General features: G+C 43.7%; 1 protein-coding gene across 2 annotated transcripts; it reads right to left on the minus strand.

Annotated features, from left to right (window-relative positions):
- Positions 1 to 12,429: 12,429 nt before the first annotated feature.
- LOC106571028 (proto-oncogene c-Fos) lies at positions 12,430 to 15,355 on the minus strand. Of its 2 annotated transcripts, XM_014143657.2 has the most exons (4): positions 15,026 to 15,355; positions 14,163 to 14,378; positions 13,229 to 14,000; positions 12,430 to 13,180 (listed from the first exon to the last, which is right to left on the minus strand). In XM_014143657.2, the coding sequence occupies exons 1-3, from the start codon at positions 15,158 to 15,160 to the stop codon at positions 13,233 to 13,235; spliced, it is 1,119 nt and encodes a 372-aa protein (XP_013999132.1). In that variant the 5' UTR covers positions 15,161 to 15,355; the 3' UTR covers positions 12,430 to 13,180; positions 13,229 to 13,232. The 2 variants fall into 2 exon arrangements, with proteins under 2 accessions (XP_013999132.1, XP_013999131.1); XM_014143656.2 differs by having other exon boundaries at positions 12,430 to 14,000; positions 15,026 to 15,354.

Raw genomic sequence — 15,355 nt, forward strand, 5'->3', positions numbered from 1 at the left:
AATAAAACACGATCAACAGCTAGGTGGCTACAGCTCCGATAAACAGCTCCCTCTACACCTCGGATTCTCCATAGCGCCGCAGCTGTCAGGGAGGGCTGCTGACAGTTTGGTCTGATAGATAGATAGATAGATAAAGCGCCTATAACATCCTATCTATCTATTATAATTCGGGGGTGGGGGTACTTATATTTGTCAAGTGATTTGACATATCCTTGAAACACCTGCAGTGAAGTGGGATCACAGCCCAGGTCACCATTGTACAGTAATTATGTTTAGTGCCTTGGTTTAGTGCCTTGCTCAAGGTCACAGTCGGCTCCGGTATTCAAACTAGCAACCTTTCGGTTATTGGCCCTAACCTCGAGGCTACCTGCCACCCTTTATCTAGCTAGGCCTGTATTGGCCTCATTTGAAAATGTATTTGATCACTCTTCTGACAGTAGCTGCGTGGCCTACCAGTTAACTGAAGAATTAATTAACCATGTTTGGTGAAAAGTAGCATTTCATTTGATTACATAATGACCTAACTAACCAGAGGGTACAGTAAGTGGTTAAACCTCAACAGCATTACACAACAGGCCGTATCACATTCACAGTTACTGGGTATTCTGAAGATCCCCAAAGCTATTATTTTGTTGTCAGCAGCGACTCAGGGACTACCCAATTAGGATTGATGGAGCTGTCCGGTTTCCAGGGAAACCTCCGCTTCCAGATCCCCTAGAGAAGACCCAGCACTCCAGTCAGCCAGCTAAGAGCAGAGGCTGTCACTGAGTGAACACAAATCATTGGACAGCTAAAGCTGTCTCCCCCACTGGTCTTACTGCTGTACGTCAATTCACCCCTTTGAATATGTCACTCTCACTGCCACTATTCTGAATTGCCATTACCCCTATGTTTGATGGTATTTAACCTCTATTTATCCAGGTCTCACTGATTAAGATCAGATCTATTTTACCACAAGAGAGGCCTGATATTCTGCTGTTTAAAATTCCCTACATGAAATTGCAGTGACCTGCCATTTCCACCAAAGACAAAGTAAAGCTACTGACCTTCCACTTCTACCAGAGTCATAGATAAAACTACTGACCTGCCTCTATAGAGCCATAGATACAGCTACTGATCTGCCTCTATAGAGCCATAGATACAGCTACTGACCTGCCTCTATAGAGCCATAGATAAAGCTACTGGCCTGCCTCTATAGAGCCATAGATACAGCTATTGATCTGCCTCTATAGAGCCATACAGTAGATAAAGCTACTGACCTGCCTCTATAGAGCCATAGATAAAGCTACTGACCTGCCTCCATAGAGCCATAGATAAAGCTACTGGCCTGCCTCTGTAGAGCCATACAGTAGGTAAAGCTACTGACCTGCCTCTATAGAGCCATAGATAAAATTACTGACCTGCCTCTATAGAGCCATAGATAAAGCAACTGACATGCCTCTATAGAGCCATAGATAAAGCTACTGACCTGCTTCTATAGAGCCATAGATAAAGCTACTGACCTGCCTCTATAGAGCCATACAGTAGATACAGCTACTGGCCTGCCTCTATAGAGCCATACAGTAGATAAAGCTACTGACCTGCCTCTGTAGAGCCATACAGTAGATAAAGCTACTGACCTGCCTCTGTAGAGCCATAGATAAAGTTACTGACCAGCCTCTATAGAGCCATAGATAAAGCTACTGACCTGCCTCTATAGAGCCATAAAGCTATAGAGCCAGTATATAGCTCTGGTTTTCAACCTGGGAGTGATGAGGGTAATAGAGCACTTATGACCTGTTACGACCTGTTATGACCAGATACGAGCTGTTATGACCTCTCTTAATCCCTTGGTCCTATGACAAATGTCATTATCCGAGCCAGAGGTTTAGGATTATGACACTTGTCACTAGGAGTAGATGGCGGGATGACGCAATCGTGTCTCCACACCCTCTAGGTAATGGCGTTCCCTATCTGAGACTGTGTCGGTGACCTTTATCGCTGGAGCTCCTGTACAAACAAACTACAACGGGAGAGACTCTAGACATTGATACTGCATGACACTCAGGATGAAGCAATAGTGCTGTGGATACTGTATATAATACACTTCAACAGCAGAAACCAGACTGGTCATGCGTGGTAATTGCATTGTGACTTCCTGGAAAAGTTGTATTTTTTATATAGACCTTATATATGAATGTCATCAGAGGTCCAAATGGGTCTGCTTTCTTGTCTGTCTCAAATATGACATTGACGTCATCTCTTATGACAGCATGTATGAGAAATATGGTTAATTCATAGGAAATATTAACACGTGACGCAAATCCCACATTGTCATTATACATTTATATATGAGACATTACCGACTGTGTGACCTGTGGTGTTTTTTACTTAGTGCGTGAATCTATTTAAGATCATCCTCAAACAGAAATACAGTCACAGGAGAGGCTGAGGTTACTGCTATTGGATTTCTAACGAATTCCATCCATGTCCTGACTCCTGGGAGCTGAGAGGAACCAAACGACGAGGATGGGGATATCGTGAAGATGGAGATGAACCAAACGATGAGGATGGGGCTACCGTGAAGATGGAGAGGAACCAAACGATGAGGATGGGGCTACCGTAAAGATGGAGAGGAACCAAACGATGAGGATGGGGCTACCGTAAAGATGGAGAGGAACCAAACGATGAGGATGGGGCTACCGTGAAAATGGAGAGGAACCAAACGATCAGGATGGGGCTACCGTGAAAATGGAGAGGAACCAAACGATCAGGATGGGGCTACCGTGAAAATGGAGAGGAACCAAACGATGAGGATGGGGCTACCGTGAAAATGGAGAGGAACCAAACGATGAGGATGGGGCTACCGTGAAAATGGAGAGGAACCAAACGATGAGGATGGGGCTACCGTGAAAATGGAGAGGAACCAAACGATGAGGATGGGGCTACCGTGAAAATGGAGGGGAACCAAACGATGAGGATGGGGCTACCGTGAAAATGGAGAGGAACCAAACGATGAGGATGGGGCTACCGTGAAAATGGAGGGGAACCAAACGATGAGGATGGGGCTATCGTGAAGATGGAGCGGAACCAAAAGATGAGGATGGGGCTATCGTGAAGATGGAGCGGAACCAAATGGAGATGCTTGTTGTCGTGGCGCAAAGACGAACTCAGTTCTCCCACTCATCACTGCACTCTCTCTACCTCTCTTCTTCACTCTCTCTCCCTCTTTCTCTCACCTTTCCTTCTCTCTCTCTCTCTTCTTCACTTTCTCTCTACTTCACTCTCTTCTCTCTCTCTCTCCCTTTCCTTCTCTCTCTCTTCTTCACTCTCTCGCTCCCTCTCTCTTTCTCTCTCCCTTTCCTTCTCTCTCTCTTCTTCACTCTCTCTCCCTCTCTCTTTCTCTCTCCCTTCTCTCTCTCTCTCCCTCTCTCCCTTTCCTTCTCTCTCTTCTTCACTCTCTCTCTCCCTCTTTCTCTCTCCCTTTCCTTCTCTCTCTCTCTTCTTCGCTCTCTCTCCATCTCTCTTTCTCTCTCTCCCTCTCTCTCTTTCTCTCCCTTCTTCTCGCCCTCTCTCTTCTCATCCCTACCCCTCTTTCTATCTCTCTCTACTCCCCCTCTTTTTCTCTACCCCTCTCTTCTCTTCCCTACCCCTCTTTCTATCGCTCTCTACTTCCCCCCTCTCTCATTCTCCCCCCCCCCCTCTACCTCCTTGTCTTATTATTTTCCCCCTCCACCCCCCTATCCATTCTTTTATTTTGTTCCTTTTTTCTCAGGCAGACGCTACTGCCTGCTTCCTCCCCTGGGTTGCAGCATCGACGCAGGTTGGCGTCAGAGAGTTCTAATTTTACTGCTGTTGATGCTGATGTTAAAAGAAGCGACGAGCACCTGCTATTACTGCCGCCGCTCCTTCTCCTCAGGGCTGGCAAGGCTTATTAATAGAGTGATGAATAACACACTGATGGAGCACTGAGGACAAGGCATATTAATAGAGCGATGAATAACACACGGATGGAGCTGAGGACAAGGCATATTAATAGAATGATGAATAACACACTGATGGAGCTGAGGACAAGGCTTATTAATAGAGTGATGAATAACACACTGATGAAGCTGAGGACAAGGCATATTAATAGAGTGATGAATAACACACTGATGAAGCTGAGGACAAGGCATATTAATAGAGTGATGAATAACACACTGATGGAGCTGAGGACAAGGCATATTAATAGAGTGATGAATAACACACTGATGGAGCTGAGGACAAGGCATATTAATAGAGTGATGAATAAATAACACACTGATGGAGCTGAGGACAAGGCATATTAATAGTGTGATGAATAACACACTGATGGAGCACTGAGGACAAGGCATATTAATAGAGGGATGAATAACACACTGATGGAGCACTGAGGACAAGGCATATTAATAGAGCGATGAATAACACACTGATGGAGCACTGAGGACAAGGCATATTAATAGAGGGATGAATAACACTGATGGAGCTCAGGACAAGGCATATTAATAGAGGGATGAATAACACTGATGGAGCTCAGGACAAGGCATATTAATAGAGCGATGAATAACACTGATGGAGCTGAGGACAAGGCATATTAATAGAGGGATGAATAACACACTGATGGAGCTGAGGACAAGGCATATTAATAGAGTGATGAATAACACACTGATGGAGCACTGAGGACAAGGCATATTAATAGAGGGATGAATAACACACTGATGGAGCTGAGGACAAGGCATATTAATAGAGTGATGAATAACACACTGATGGAGCTGAGGACAAGGCATATTAATAGAGTGATGAATAACACACTGATGGAGCACTGAGGACAAGGCATATTAATAGAGCGATGAATAACACACTGATGGAGCACTGAGGACAAGGCATATTAATAGAGGGATGAATAACACTGATGGAGCTGAGGACAAGGCATATTAATAGAGCGATGAATAACACTGATGGAGCTGAGGACAAGGCATATTAATAGAGTGATGAATAAATAACACACTGATGGAGCTGAGGACAAGGCATATTAATAGAGCGATGAATAACACACTGATGGAGCTGAGGACAAGGCATATTAATAGAGTGATGAATAACACACTGATGGAGCTGAGGACAAGGCATATTAATAGAGTGATGAATAACACACTGATGGAGCTGAGGACAAGGCATATTAATAGAGCGATGAATAAATAACACACTGATGGAGCTGAGGACAAGGCATATTAATAGAGTGATGAATAACACACTGATGGAGCTGAAGACAAGGCATATTAATAGAGTGATGAATAACACACTGATGGAGCTGAGGACAAGGCATATTAATAGAGCGATGAATAACACACTGATGGAGCTGAGGACAAAGGCTTATTAATAGAGTGATGAATAACACACTGATGGAGCACTGAGGACAAGGCATATTAATAGAGTGATGAATAACACACTGGTGGAGTACTGAGGACAAGGCATATTAATAGAGCGATGAATAACACACTGATGGAGCTGAGGACAAGGCATATTAATAGAGTGATGAATAACACACTGATGGAGCACTGAGGACAAGGCATATTAATAGAGCGATGAATAACACTGATGGAGCTGAGGACAAGGCATATTAATAGAGTAATGAATAACACACTGATGGAGCACTGAGGACAAGGCATATTAATAGAGTGATGAATAACACACTGATGGAGCACTGAGGACAAGGCATATTAATAGAGCGATGAATAACACTGATGGAGCTGAGGACAAGGCATATTAATAGAGTAATGAATAACACACTGATGGAGCTGAGGACAAGGCATATTAATAGAGCGATGAATAAATAACACACTGATGGAGCTGAGGACAAGGCATATTAATAGAGTGATGAATAACACACTGATGGAGCTGAGGACAAGGCATATTAATAGAGCGATGAATAACACTGATGGAGCTGAGGACAAGGCATATTAATTGAGCGATGAATAACACACTGATGGAGCACTGAGGACAAGGCATATTAATAGAGTGATGAATAACACACTGATGGAGCTGAGGACAAGGCATATTAATAGAGTGATGAATAACACACTGATGGAGCACTGAGGACAAGGCATATTAATAGAGCGATGAATAACACACTGATGGAGCACTGAGGACAAGGCATATTAATAGAGTGATGAATAACACACTGATGGAGCTGAGGACAAGGCATATTAATAGAGGGATGAATAACACACTGATGGAGCTGAGGACAAGGCATATTAATAGAGCGATGAATAACACTGATGGAGCTGAGGACAAGGCATATTAATAGAGCGATGAATAACACACTGATGGAGCACTGAGGACAAGGCATATTAATAGAGCGATGAATAACACACTGATGGAGCTGAGGACAAGGCATATTAATAGAGTGATGAATAACACACTGATGGAGCACTGAGGACAAGGCATATTAATAGAGTGATGAATAACACACTGATGGAGCTGAGGACAAGGCATATTAATAGAGTGATGAATAACACACTGATGGAGCTGAGGACAAGGCATATTAATAGAGTGATGAATAACACACTGATGGAGCACTGAGGACAAGGCATATTAATAGAGCGTTGAATACCACACTGATGGAGCACTGAGGACAAGGCATATTAATAGAGCGATGAATAACACACTGATGGAGCACTGAGGACAAGGCATATTAATAGAGCGATGAATAACACACTGATGGAGCACTGAGGACAAGGCATATTAATAGAGGGATGAATAACACACTGATGGAGCACTGAGGACAAGGCATATTAATAGAGGGATGAATAACACACTGATAGGGCTGAGGACAAGGCATATTAATAGAGTGATGAATAACACACTGATGGAGCTGAGGACAAGGCATATTAATAGAGTGATGAATAACACACTGATGGAGCTGAGGACAAGGCATATTAATAGAGCGATGAATAAATAACACACTGATGGAGCTGAGGACAAGGCATATTAATAGAGTGATGAATAACACACTGATGGAGCTGAGGACAAGGCATATTAATAGAGCGATGAATAACACTGATGGAGCTGAGGACAAGGCATATTAATTGAGCGATGAATAACACACTGATGGAGCACTGAGGACAAGGCATATTAATAGAGTGATGAATAACACACTGATGGAGCTGAGGACAAGGCATATTAATAGAGCGATGAATAACACACTGATGGAGCACTGAGGACAAGGCATATTAATAGAGTGATGAATAACACACTGATGGAGCTGAGGACAAGGCTTATTAATAGAGTGATGAATAACACACTGATGGAGCACTGAGGAAAAGGCATATTAATAGAGCGATGAATAACACACTGATGGAGCACTGAGGACAAGGCATATTAATAGAGCGATGAATAACACACTGATGGAGCTGAGGACAAGGCATATTAATAGAGTGATGAATAACACACAATAGCATCAATATTGGTGCAGGGTTACAGGGTAGCCTATAGCATCAATATTGGTGCAGGGTTACAGGGTAGCCTATAGCATCAATATTGGTGCAAGGTTAGCGAGTAGCCTATAGGATCAATATTGGTGCAGGGTTAGCAGGTAGCCTATAGCATCAATATTGGTGCAGGGTTACAGGGTAGCCTATAGCATCAATATTGGTACATGGTTACAGGGTAGCCTATAGCATCAATATTGGTGCAGGGTTACAGGGTAGCCTATAGCATCAATATTGGTGCAGGGTTAGCGGGTAGCCTATAGCATCAATATTGGTGCAGGGTTAGCGAGTAGCCTATAACATCAATATTGGTACAGGGTTACAGGGTAGCCTATAGGATCAATATTGGTGCAGGGTTAGCGGGTAGCCTATAGAATCAATATTGGTGCAGGGTTACTGGGTAGCCTATAGCATCAATATTGGTGCAGGGTTAGCAGGTAGCCTATAGAATCAATATTGGTGCAGGGTTCGCAGGTAGCCTATAACATCAATATTGGTGCAGGGTTACTGGGTAGCCTATAGCATCAATATTGGTGCAGGGTTAGCAGGTAGCCTATAGAATCAATATTTTTGCAGGGTTAGCAGGTAGCCTATAGAATCAATATTGGTGCAGGGTTAGCGGGTAGCCTATAGCATCAATATTGGTGCAGGGTTAGCGAGTAGCCTATAGCATCAATATTTTGGTGCAGGGTTAGCAGGTAGCCTATAGCATCAATATCGGTGCAGGGTTAGCGGGTAGCCTATAGCATCAATATCGGTGCAGGGTTCGCAGGTAGCCTATAGAATCAATATTGGTGCAGGGTTAGCAGGTAGCCTATAGAATCAATATTGGTGCAGGGTTAGAGGGTAGATTATAGGATCAATATTGGTGCAGGGTTAGAGGGTAGATTATAGCATCAATATTGGTGCAGGGTTAGAGGGTAGATTATAGGATCAATATTGGTGCAGTTTAACCTTAACATTTGGAATCAATCATTAAACTTCTCTGGAGTTTCGGAGTGCGTTTCTTTGGAAGAATACACATTGAGGGTACAGAGATAAGGTGAAGCAATAAAGAACCGCTGTGAAACATATGTCTTTGTAACTATTGCACAAAAGGGTGTGCCTATGACAGAACAGTCAGTGAGAGCAGTACACTGCGTCTTTCAGTGTGTGATTGCCGACTTCCTCTCACCGACACGCCCTCCTCTCGTTCACTAGAGCACGCACAAAGCATTTCCTGAGCACAGTCATTGAGCAAACTGCCTCCATTAAGTATGTACAAGGGAAATATGGGGCCATGGGAAATGAGCAGATGGGTTTGAATACGTGGCTGGTACTGGGGTAGGAAGGGTGTGGATGAGAGTACATCAGTACATGAGAGTAATATGAAATGCTGCAATGACAGAGATGTGTATTATATAGGCCTAGGTATTATATGTCTAACATAGTTGTCGTTTATGCACCTACACAATTCCCAATCTGGCCCTCAATTCCCAATCTGGCCTTCAATTCCCAATCTGGCCCTCAATTCCCAATCTGGCCTTCAATTCCCAATCTGGCCCTCAATTCCCAATCTGGCCTTCAATTCCCAATCTGGCCCTCAATTCCCAATCTGGCCTTCAATTCCCAATCTGGCCCTCAATTCCCAATCTGGCCCTCAATTCCCAATCTGGCCCTCAATTCCCAATCTGGCCTTCAATTCCCAATCTGGCCCTCAATTCCCAATCTGGTTTATCATGGCCACCTAATCATCCTCAGCTTCCAATTGTCTCATTCATCCCCTCTCCTCCTGCTGTAAAACGAGAATATGTGCTCAGTCAATTTACCTGGTAAAATAAGGATGAATAATAAATAAATCCCACCCGACTCTTCCTCTCTTATGGCCTATGGATCATGATATGGGATTCACATTTACATCATTCTCATACGTGACTTGCTCAAGGGCACATTGGCAGATGTTTTATCTAGTCGGCTCATGGGATTCAAACCAGTCTACCTTTCGGTTACTTGCCCAACACTCTTAATTGCTAGGCTACCTGGCTCCTGTAATGATAGGGTTGCTAGGCTACCTGGCTCCTGTAATGATAGGGTTGCTAGGCTACCTGGCTCCTGTAATGATTAGGGTTGCTAGGCTACCTGGCTCCTGTAATGATAGGGTTGCTAGGCTACCTGGCTCCTGTAATGATAGGGTTGCTAGGCTACCTGGCTCCTGTAATTATAGGGTTGCTAGGCTACCTGGCTCCTGTAATGATAGGGTTGCTAGGCTACCTGCCGCCAGTAATGACAGGGACTGGCGCCACAGAATGGACTCCAAAGTCAAGTATAGCATAATCAACCTTCTACTCATCATGGTACAGACCAGGGTTGGGGTCAGTTGCATTTAAATTCCAGTCAATTCAGGATGTGCACTGAAATTCCAATTCTCTTCAATGCTTTTCAGTTGGGAAAACTGGAATTTGATTTACTTTCTGAATTGACTGACTGGAATTGAAATTGATTTGACCCCAACCCTGGTACAGACTTCTAGAGGCAATCTGAGCTTGCAACTCTGCTGTCCTAATCCGTTTTCTTCTGGCTTTTGTTTCGTTTCTTTTATTTGGTTTTATAAATGCTTGAGTAACTCTCCGCTGTTACTAGTTTTCCATATGAATGCAGAGACATTCTCTACAGTGTGACCAGACTGTGTGGCCTGTATACCTTAAAAAGACCCGAATCAGGGGAGACTAGAGTAGGCTTGTGGGGTGTATGAATAATGCAATAAAACATAGCTCTTAAAATGGAAGTCTTCTTACCCAGACCATCACTCTAGTTCACTGTTATATCTGCCTGTGGCCCTACTCTGTCCATTATGCCCAGACTAGTAGACATAGTGTAGAGGTTTCTGCTTTCAAATGCAGCATTTCAAATATAGACCAACAGCAGCACCATTTTCTTGAGAACTTTTCTTCTCTTGTTCAAATGTTAGACCAGGGCTCTTCTACCCTGTTCCCGGAGAACTACTGTCCTGTAGGTTTACACCAGGGCTCTCCTACCCTGTTCCTGGAGAGCTACTGTCCTGTAGGTTTACACCAGGGCTCTTCTACCCTGTTCCCGGAGAACTACTGTCCTGTAGGTTTACACCAGGGCTCTCCTACCCTGTTCCTGGAGAGCTACTGTCCTGTAGGTTAACACCAGAGCTTTCCTACCCTGTTCCTGGAGAGCTACTGTCCTGTAGGTTTACACCAGGGCTCTCCTACCCTGTTCCTGGAGAGCTACTGTCCTGTAGGTTAACACCAGAGCTTTCCTACCCTGTTCCTGGAGAGCTACTGTCCTGTAGGTTTACACCAGGGCTCTCCTACCCTGTTCCTGGAGAGCTACTGTCCTGTAGGTTTACACCAGGGCTCTCCTACCCTGTTCCTGGAGAGCTACCGTTCTGTAGGTTTACACCAGGGCGCTCCTACCCTGTTCCTGGAGAGCTACCGTTCTGTAGGTTTACACCAGGGCGCTCCTACCCTGTTCCTGGAGAGCTACCGTTCTGTAGGTTTACAACAGGGCTCTCCAACCCTGTTCTGAGGTGTTCCTCAGATTTGTCCTTTTTACAAAAATAAAATGCATATTACCAAGAAACCATTGCAGGCTATCAATCAAATTAGAGTAGCTAGACTGTCTGAATATCTTTGCTGGCATATCTGCTGGAAAAGTTGACAGACTTTAGAAAAGCAAGCAATAACTAAATGTAATGAATAAGACTCACATTCCTTTCAATCTTTTACCCAGATTTTAGCAGAGATGCAGAGAAGCATATTTTCTTTCTTAATAAAAAAACCCAAGTCAAGATACAGACAGCTCAAAAAGTATGCTTAGATATGCAATAATATATATATATATATATATATATATATATATGTATAGCATTAAGAATAATGATTATGGCTCTAGATTGCAGGAAAAAGCTGTTTCAGGTGTTTGAAAAATTATAAATTCTCCAATTTTCTTAAGGGGGCATAACCCCCCGGACCCACTTCCAGCCATTCTCACATACCTTGTGCCCCCTCTGATTTATATGCAACACATTACATAAATCCCTTTTAGAGGGTCAGAAATAGATCTAAACATTCTGCAGGTGGACTTAGACAAAAATCCAGTCGTTTGATCATGCGAAAGCTGTAGCTGTTGCTCTAATTTTATCCGACATGGCACGTTGAGTTCCTGACTGGGACCTATAGAGCTGTTACAGTAGCAGGCTAGTCTGTAGTTATATCAAGCAGACGTGCATTTAGTCCTACTGACTGTAGCCTAAAAAGCATGAGCTTCATGAGTTTAGAAATATTAGAAAATAGACCATCTACATGGTCCGACATTATTTTGCTAGATTCCTAATAAATTACCTCGAAATGCGGTTTGCTGTATGAATGCATCTCTTGCCCAGAGAGAGAGAGAGAGAGAGAGAGCGAGAGAGCGCGAGAGAGCGAGGATATCCCTAGTAGCCTAACGCATGAGGAAAGATGTCTATCTTTACCATTTTAGCGACATAAAGTTGCTGGAGCAAATAGATTGTAAAGTGCCAAAATAATTAGATTGCCAATGCGATTGAACTTCCATGCTCAAAAAAAGTATGTTCCACAAATCATTTCTGCCGGGTTGGTTGAAGCAGCAATAATCTATATTTGGGCACGGAAAAGAACGTCACATCGTCGTTGCCAAGTTAAAGAAAAAAAAAAGAACAGATGAGCACGCGCTGACGTCAGAGCGCTCTGACGTGAAGTCAACCTTAGCAACAGAGCTGTGGAACAATAAATACACAGCGCACGGAGAGGTGTAGACCACTACGTTATTAATGGACCAATGTTAGACGATTGTGTAACTGTCCCCTATAGAAAACCATTTACACTATATATATTATAAAGTGTAACCAGTTATACATTTCAGTGCAAAAATGATGATTTGTCTCTGTGTATGCATTTAAAAAAATTAAAAAAAGGTAGACGTGAATAAATAATTTAATATATTTATTCTTTCAACAGTTTATTTTTGTACGTTTTTCAAAGGTTCAGTTTGCTTCGTTTCCTTTTTTAAAATTGTAGTATAAAAATAATTTCAAATTTCACAAAAAAAAAACGTTTTCACAGAAAACTTTTATACTAGGATAGACCAACCAGACATGGCTAGACAAGCACATCATGATTATAATTAAAATATCAAACATACAAGAAGCTCACATTCCATCAACCAGAAAACAAACAGGTCAAGATAACTATATTGCTCTGAACACAGAAACACAACTTCGTTACCTAGCACCATAAAATCAACAACTATTTTGTCAACCCAAACTATTGTTTTATTAGTTAAACATGCTTTAATCAGCTACATAGTTGAAAGAGGCAAGTAATAGCCTATTATAGTCCATACAAAACAAGGTAAACAAATATATTTTGCTTCCTGGTTGTGCGAGTCCAAGTCCATATCTCTGCGATCATTCTGCACATGGAGGAAGTGCTAAATGTGCTCTAGAGGAAATGGTGTTGTGTGGAAGAATGTGCATCCCAAATGCAATACTTTAGACAAGAACCCTATGGGAATAGTGCACTACTTTAGACCAGAGCCCTATGGGACACCTTATAGATCCTGATCAAAAGCAATGAATATATAGGTCATAGGGTGTCATTTGGGACACAGCTACGGTTCTCCTGCTCACAGGGCTAGGAGTGTAGGGGAGCTGAGGGACTACGGTTGTCCTGCTCACAGGGCTAGGAGTGTAGGGGAGCTGAGGGACTACGGTTGTCCTGCTCACAGGGCTAGGAGTGTAGGGGAGCTGAGGGAGTCAGAGGATTGATCGTTGCTGCTGCTCCCTCTCTGTTGGGCTACGCCACAGGTAGTCAACGCCTCCGCCTCTGGATAGCTGAAGACGAAGGAAGATGTGTATGTGGTGCAGGCTGGGGTGCAGGTGACCACAGGGGTGCACAGGGGCTCAAAGTCATTATTGGCTGTGCTGTAGAGAGGCTCCCAGTCCTGGGTGTACATGGAGCTGGTCAGATCGACCTCGGGCACCGACCGGGCCGTCTCCATCTCAGTCTTGGAGAGGAGAGACAGGGACTCCAGGCAGGCTGTGTCCAGGTCGGCCATCTTGACGTCGGAGACGGAGGCGGTGGAAAGGAGGGGGCTGCTGGAGAAGATTGAGGTGGAGAGGTTGGAGCTGGTGGTCGACGGAATGGAGGTAAGGGGAGTAGCAGAGCAGACGGAGCTGGAGACCATGCTTTGAGGCTGAGGTGGGGACAGCTGGATGGAGACTCCGTAGGAGTGGGAGGGGAAAACAGTGTCCATATCAGAGGGGATCTTGCAGATGGGCTGGTGGGCTGCCAGGATAAACTCCAACTTCTCCTTCTCTTTGAGCAGGTTGGCGATGTCATTTTGGAGAGCGGACTTCTCATCCTCCAGCTCGTCAGTTTCACCCTGCAGAGTGTCGGTGAGTTCCTTCCTCCTGTTGCGGCATTTAGCTGCTGCCTGCTTGTTCCTCTCTCTACGGAATCTTTTCTTCGCTTCCTCCTCAGGCGAAAGCTATAGAAGAAAAAAAAACCAGAAGAAAATGAATTCCCCACCATCTTTGAATGCAATGTGATCATTAAATCCAACATGCATTGTTCTCCATATTCAAAACCAAAGTGTCGTAAATGAATACAATGCTTCTAGATCAGGTCTAAGATCAGTTAAGATATTTACCTGTTCCATTTTGGCTCTGCGCCCAGAGCTGTGGCCCCTGTTCCTCATGGCGCTAGTGTAGGTTGGGGGGCTGGCACTGTAGGGATGGACTCTGTGAGAAGGGGCCACGGAGGATACGAGCGACTGATCCATCCACTGCAGGTCTGGACTGGCAGAGATGGCCGTGACAGTAGGGATGAAGGAGCCACTGGACACTGAAGTCAGGTCTGTGAAGTCCTGTCCGAGATTGAGGAGAGAATTCAGTCAGTACAGGAGTATTTCTATCCAGACAGGGTAGAGTACTAGGGTGAGTGATGCTGCTGAAGCAATGTACAGCATCATGTCCCTTCATGCATATGAATGAAGCCAGTTGGTCGGTCTATTAAAAAGCCATACGGTTTATAAATATCCCTCCTGATGTAAGCTATGACGCAGAACTTTTCTCTGGAGTTTCCTCGTTAAACGAATGAACTATAGGAGTATGTAGTCAGTGTTGCAGAGCAGAAGCAAGTCTGATGCTTTATTACTAGTCAACATCAAGGCTATACTATAAGGAGACTTCATGCACTTCTAGTCTAACATGTTATTGTTTATCTAATAAAATTACAGTAATATATATGATTACTGTAATGTTAATACACTATAGTACCAGTGCTTGACTTGTACTGAAATAATTGCTGGTATTCATTGTTTGTATTGCTCCACAATATCTTCCAGCTAATATTCTATATGAAGTACAGGAGCTACCGATGAGCTCCAACAGTATTACATTTGAGGTGTCAATACTCGATGAGCTCCTTCCCAAGTCAAGCGCTGACAAGTAGTACAGTTATCAATGACATTGTAACTAAAGGTAATATGCCATAATTGATCGATCAACGTACCTGAGATTGGGGAGAGCCTACAGTGGAGTAAGATCCCGCAGGAGAGTTGTAGTAAACCAGGTTGTCGCAAGCTGGAGAAGCGGTACTGCACCGGGAAGAGGAGTCACAATCCGTGTTGAAAGCCGAGTACATCATCGTTTCAAGAGATCACGGAGAAACTCGGTAAAATCCCCCCCCAAAAAAGCGTCGGCTAAAGTTGTCAAAGTCAAGTGATCCCTTTTTGTCAGGTTAGCTGTTGTTGATAGAGATCCTTTGTTGTTGTCGTCGTCTATTTCGTATCTTTGCGTTGTCTTTTTAGCTGCTAAAAGTTTGACTGCCAACTCTTGACAG

This window comes from Salmo salar, chromosome ssa15 (assembly GCF_905237065.1).
Source record: "Salmo salar chromosome ssa15, Ssal_v3.1, whole genome shotgun sequence".
In the NCBI taxonomy this organism is placed as follows: domain Eukaryota; kingdom Metazoa; phylum Chordata; class Actinopteri; order Salmoniformes; family Salmonidae; genus Salmo; species Salmo salar.

What these genes read in the sequence shown, in the direction of transcription:
- LOC106571028 (XM_014143657.2), bottom strand. Translation starts at nt 15,160, where the DNA reads ATGATGTACTCGGCTTTCAACACGGATTGTGACTCCTCTTCCCGGTGC. An exon ending in TAGGCTCTCCCCAATCTCAG is followed by an intron (nt 14,379 to 15,025) that starts GTACGTTGATCG and finishes AATCTCGGACAG; the next exon opens with GACTTCACAGACCTGACTTC. An exon ending in GCAGAGCCAAAATGGAACAG is followed by an intron (nt 14,001 to 14,162) that starts GTAAATATCTTA and finishes TTTCTTCTATAG; the next exon opens with CTTTCGCCTGAGGAGGAAGC.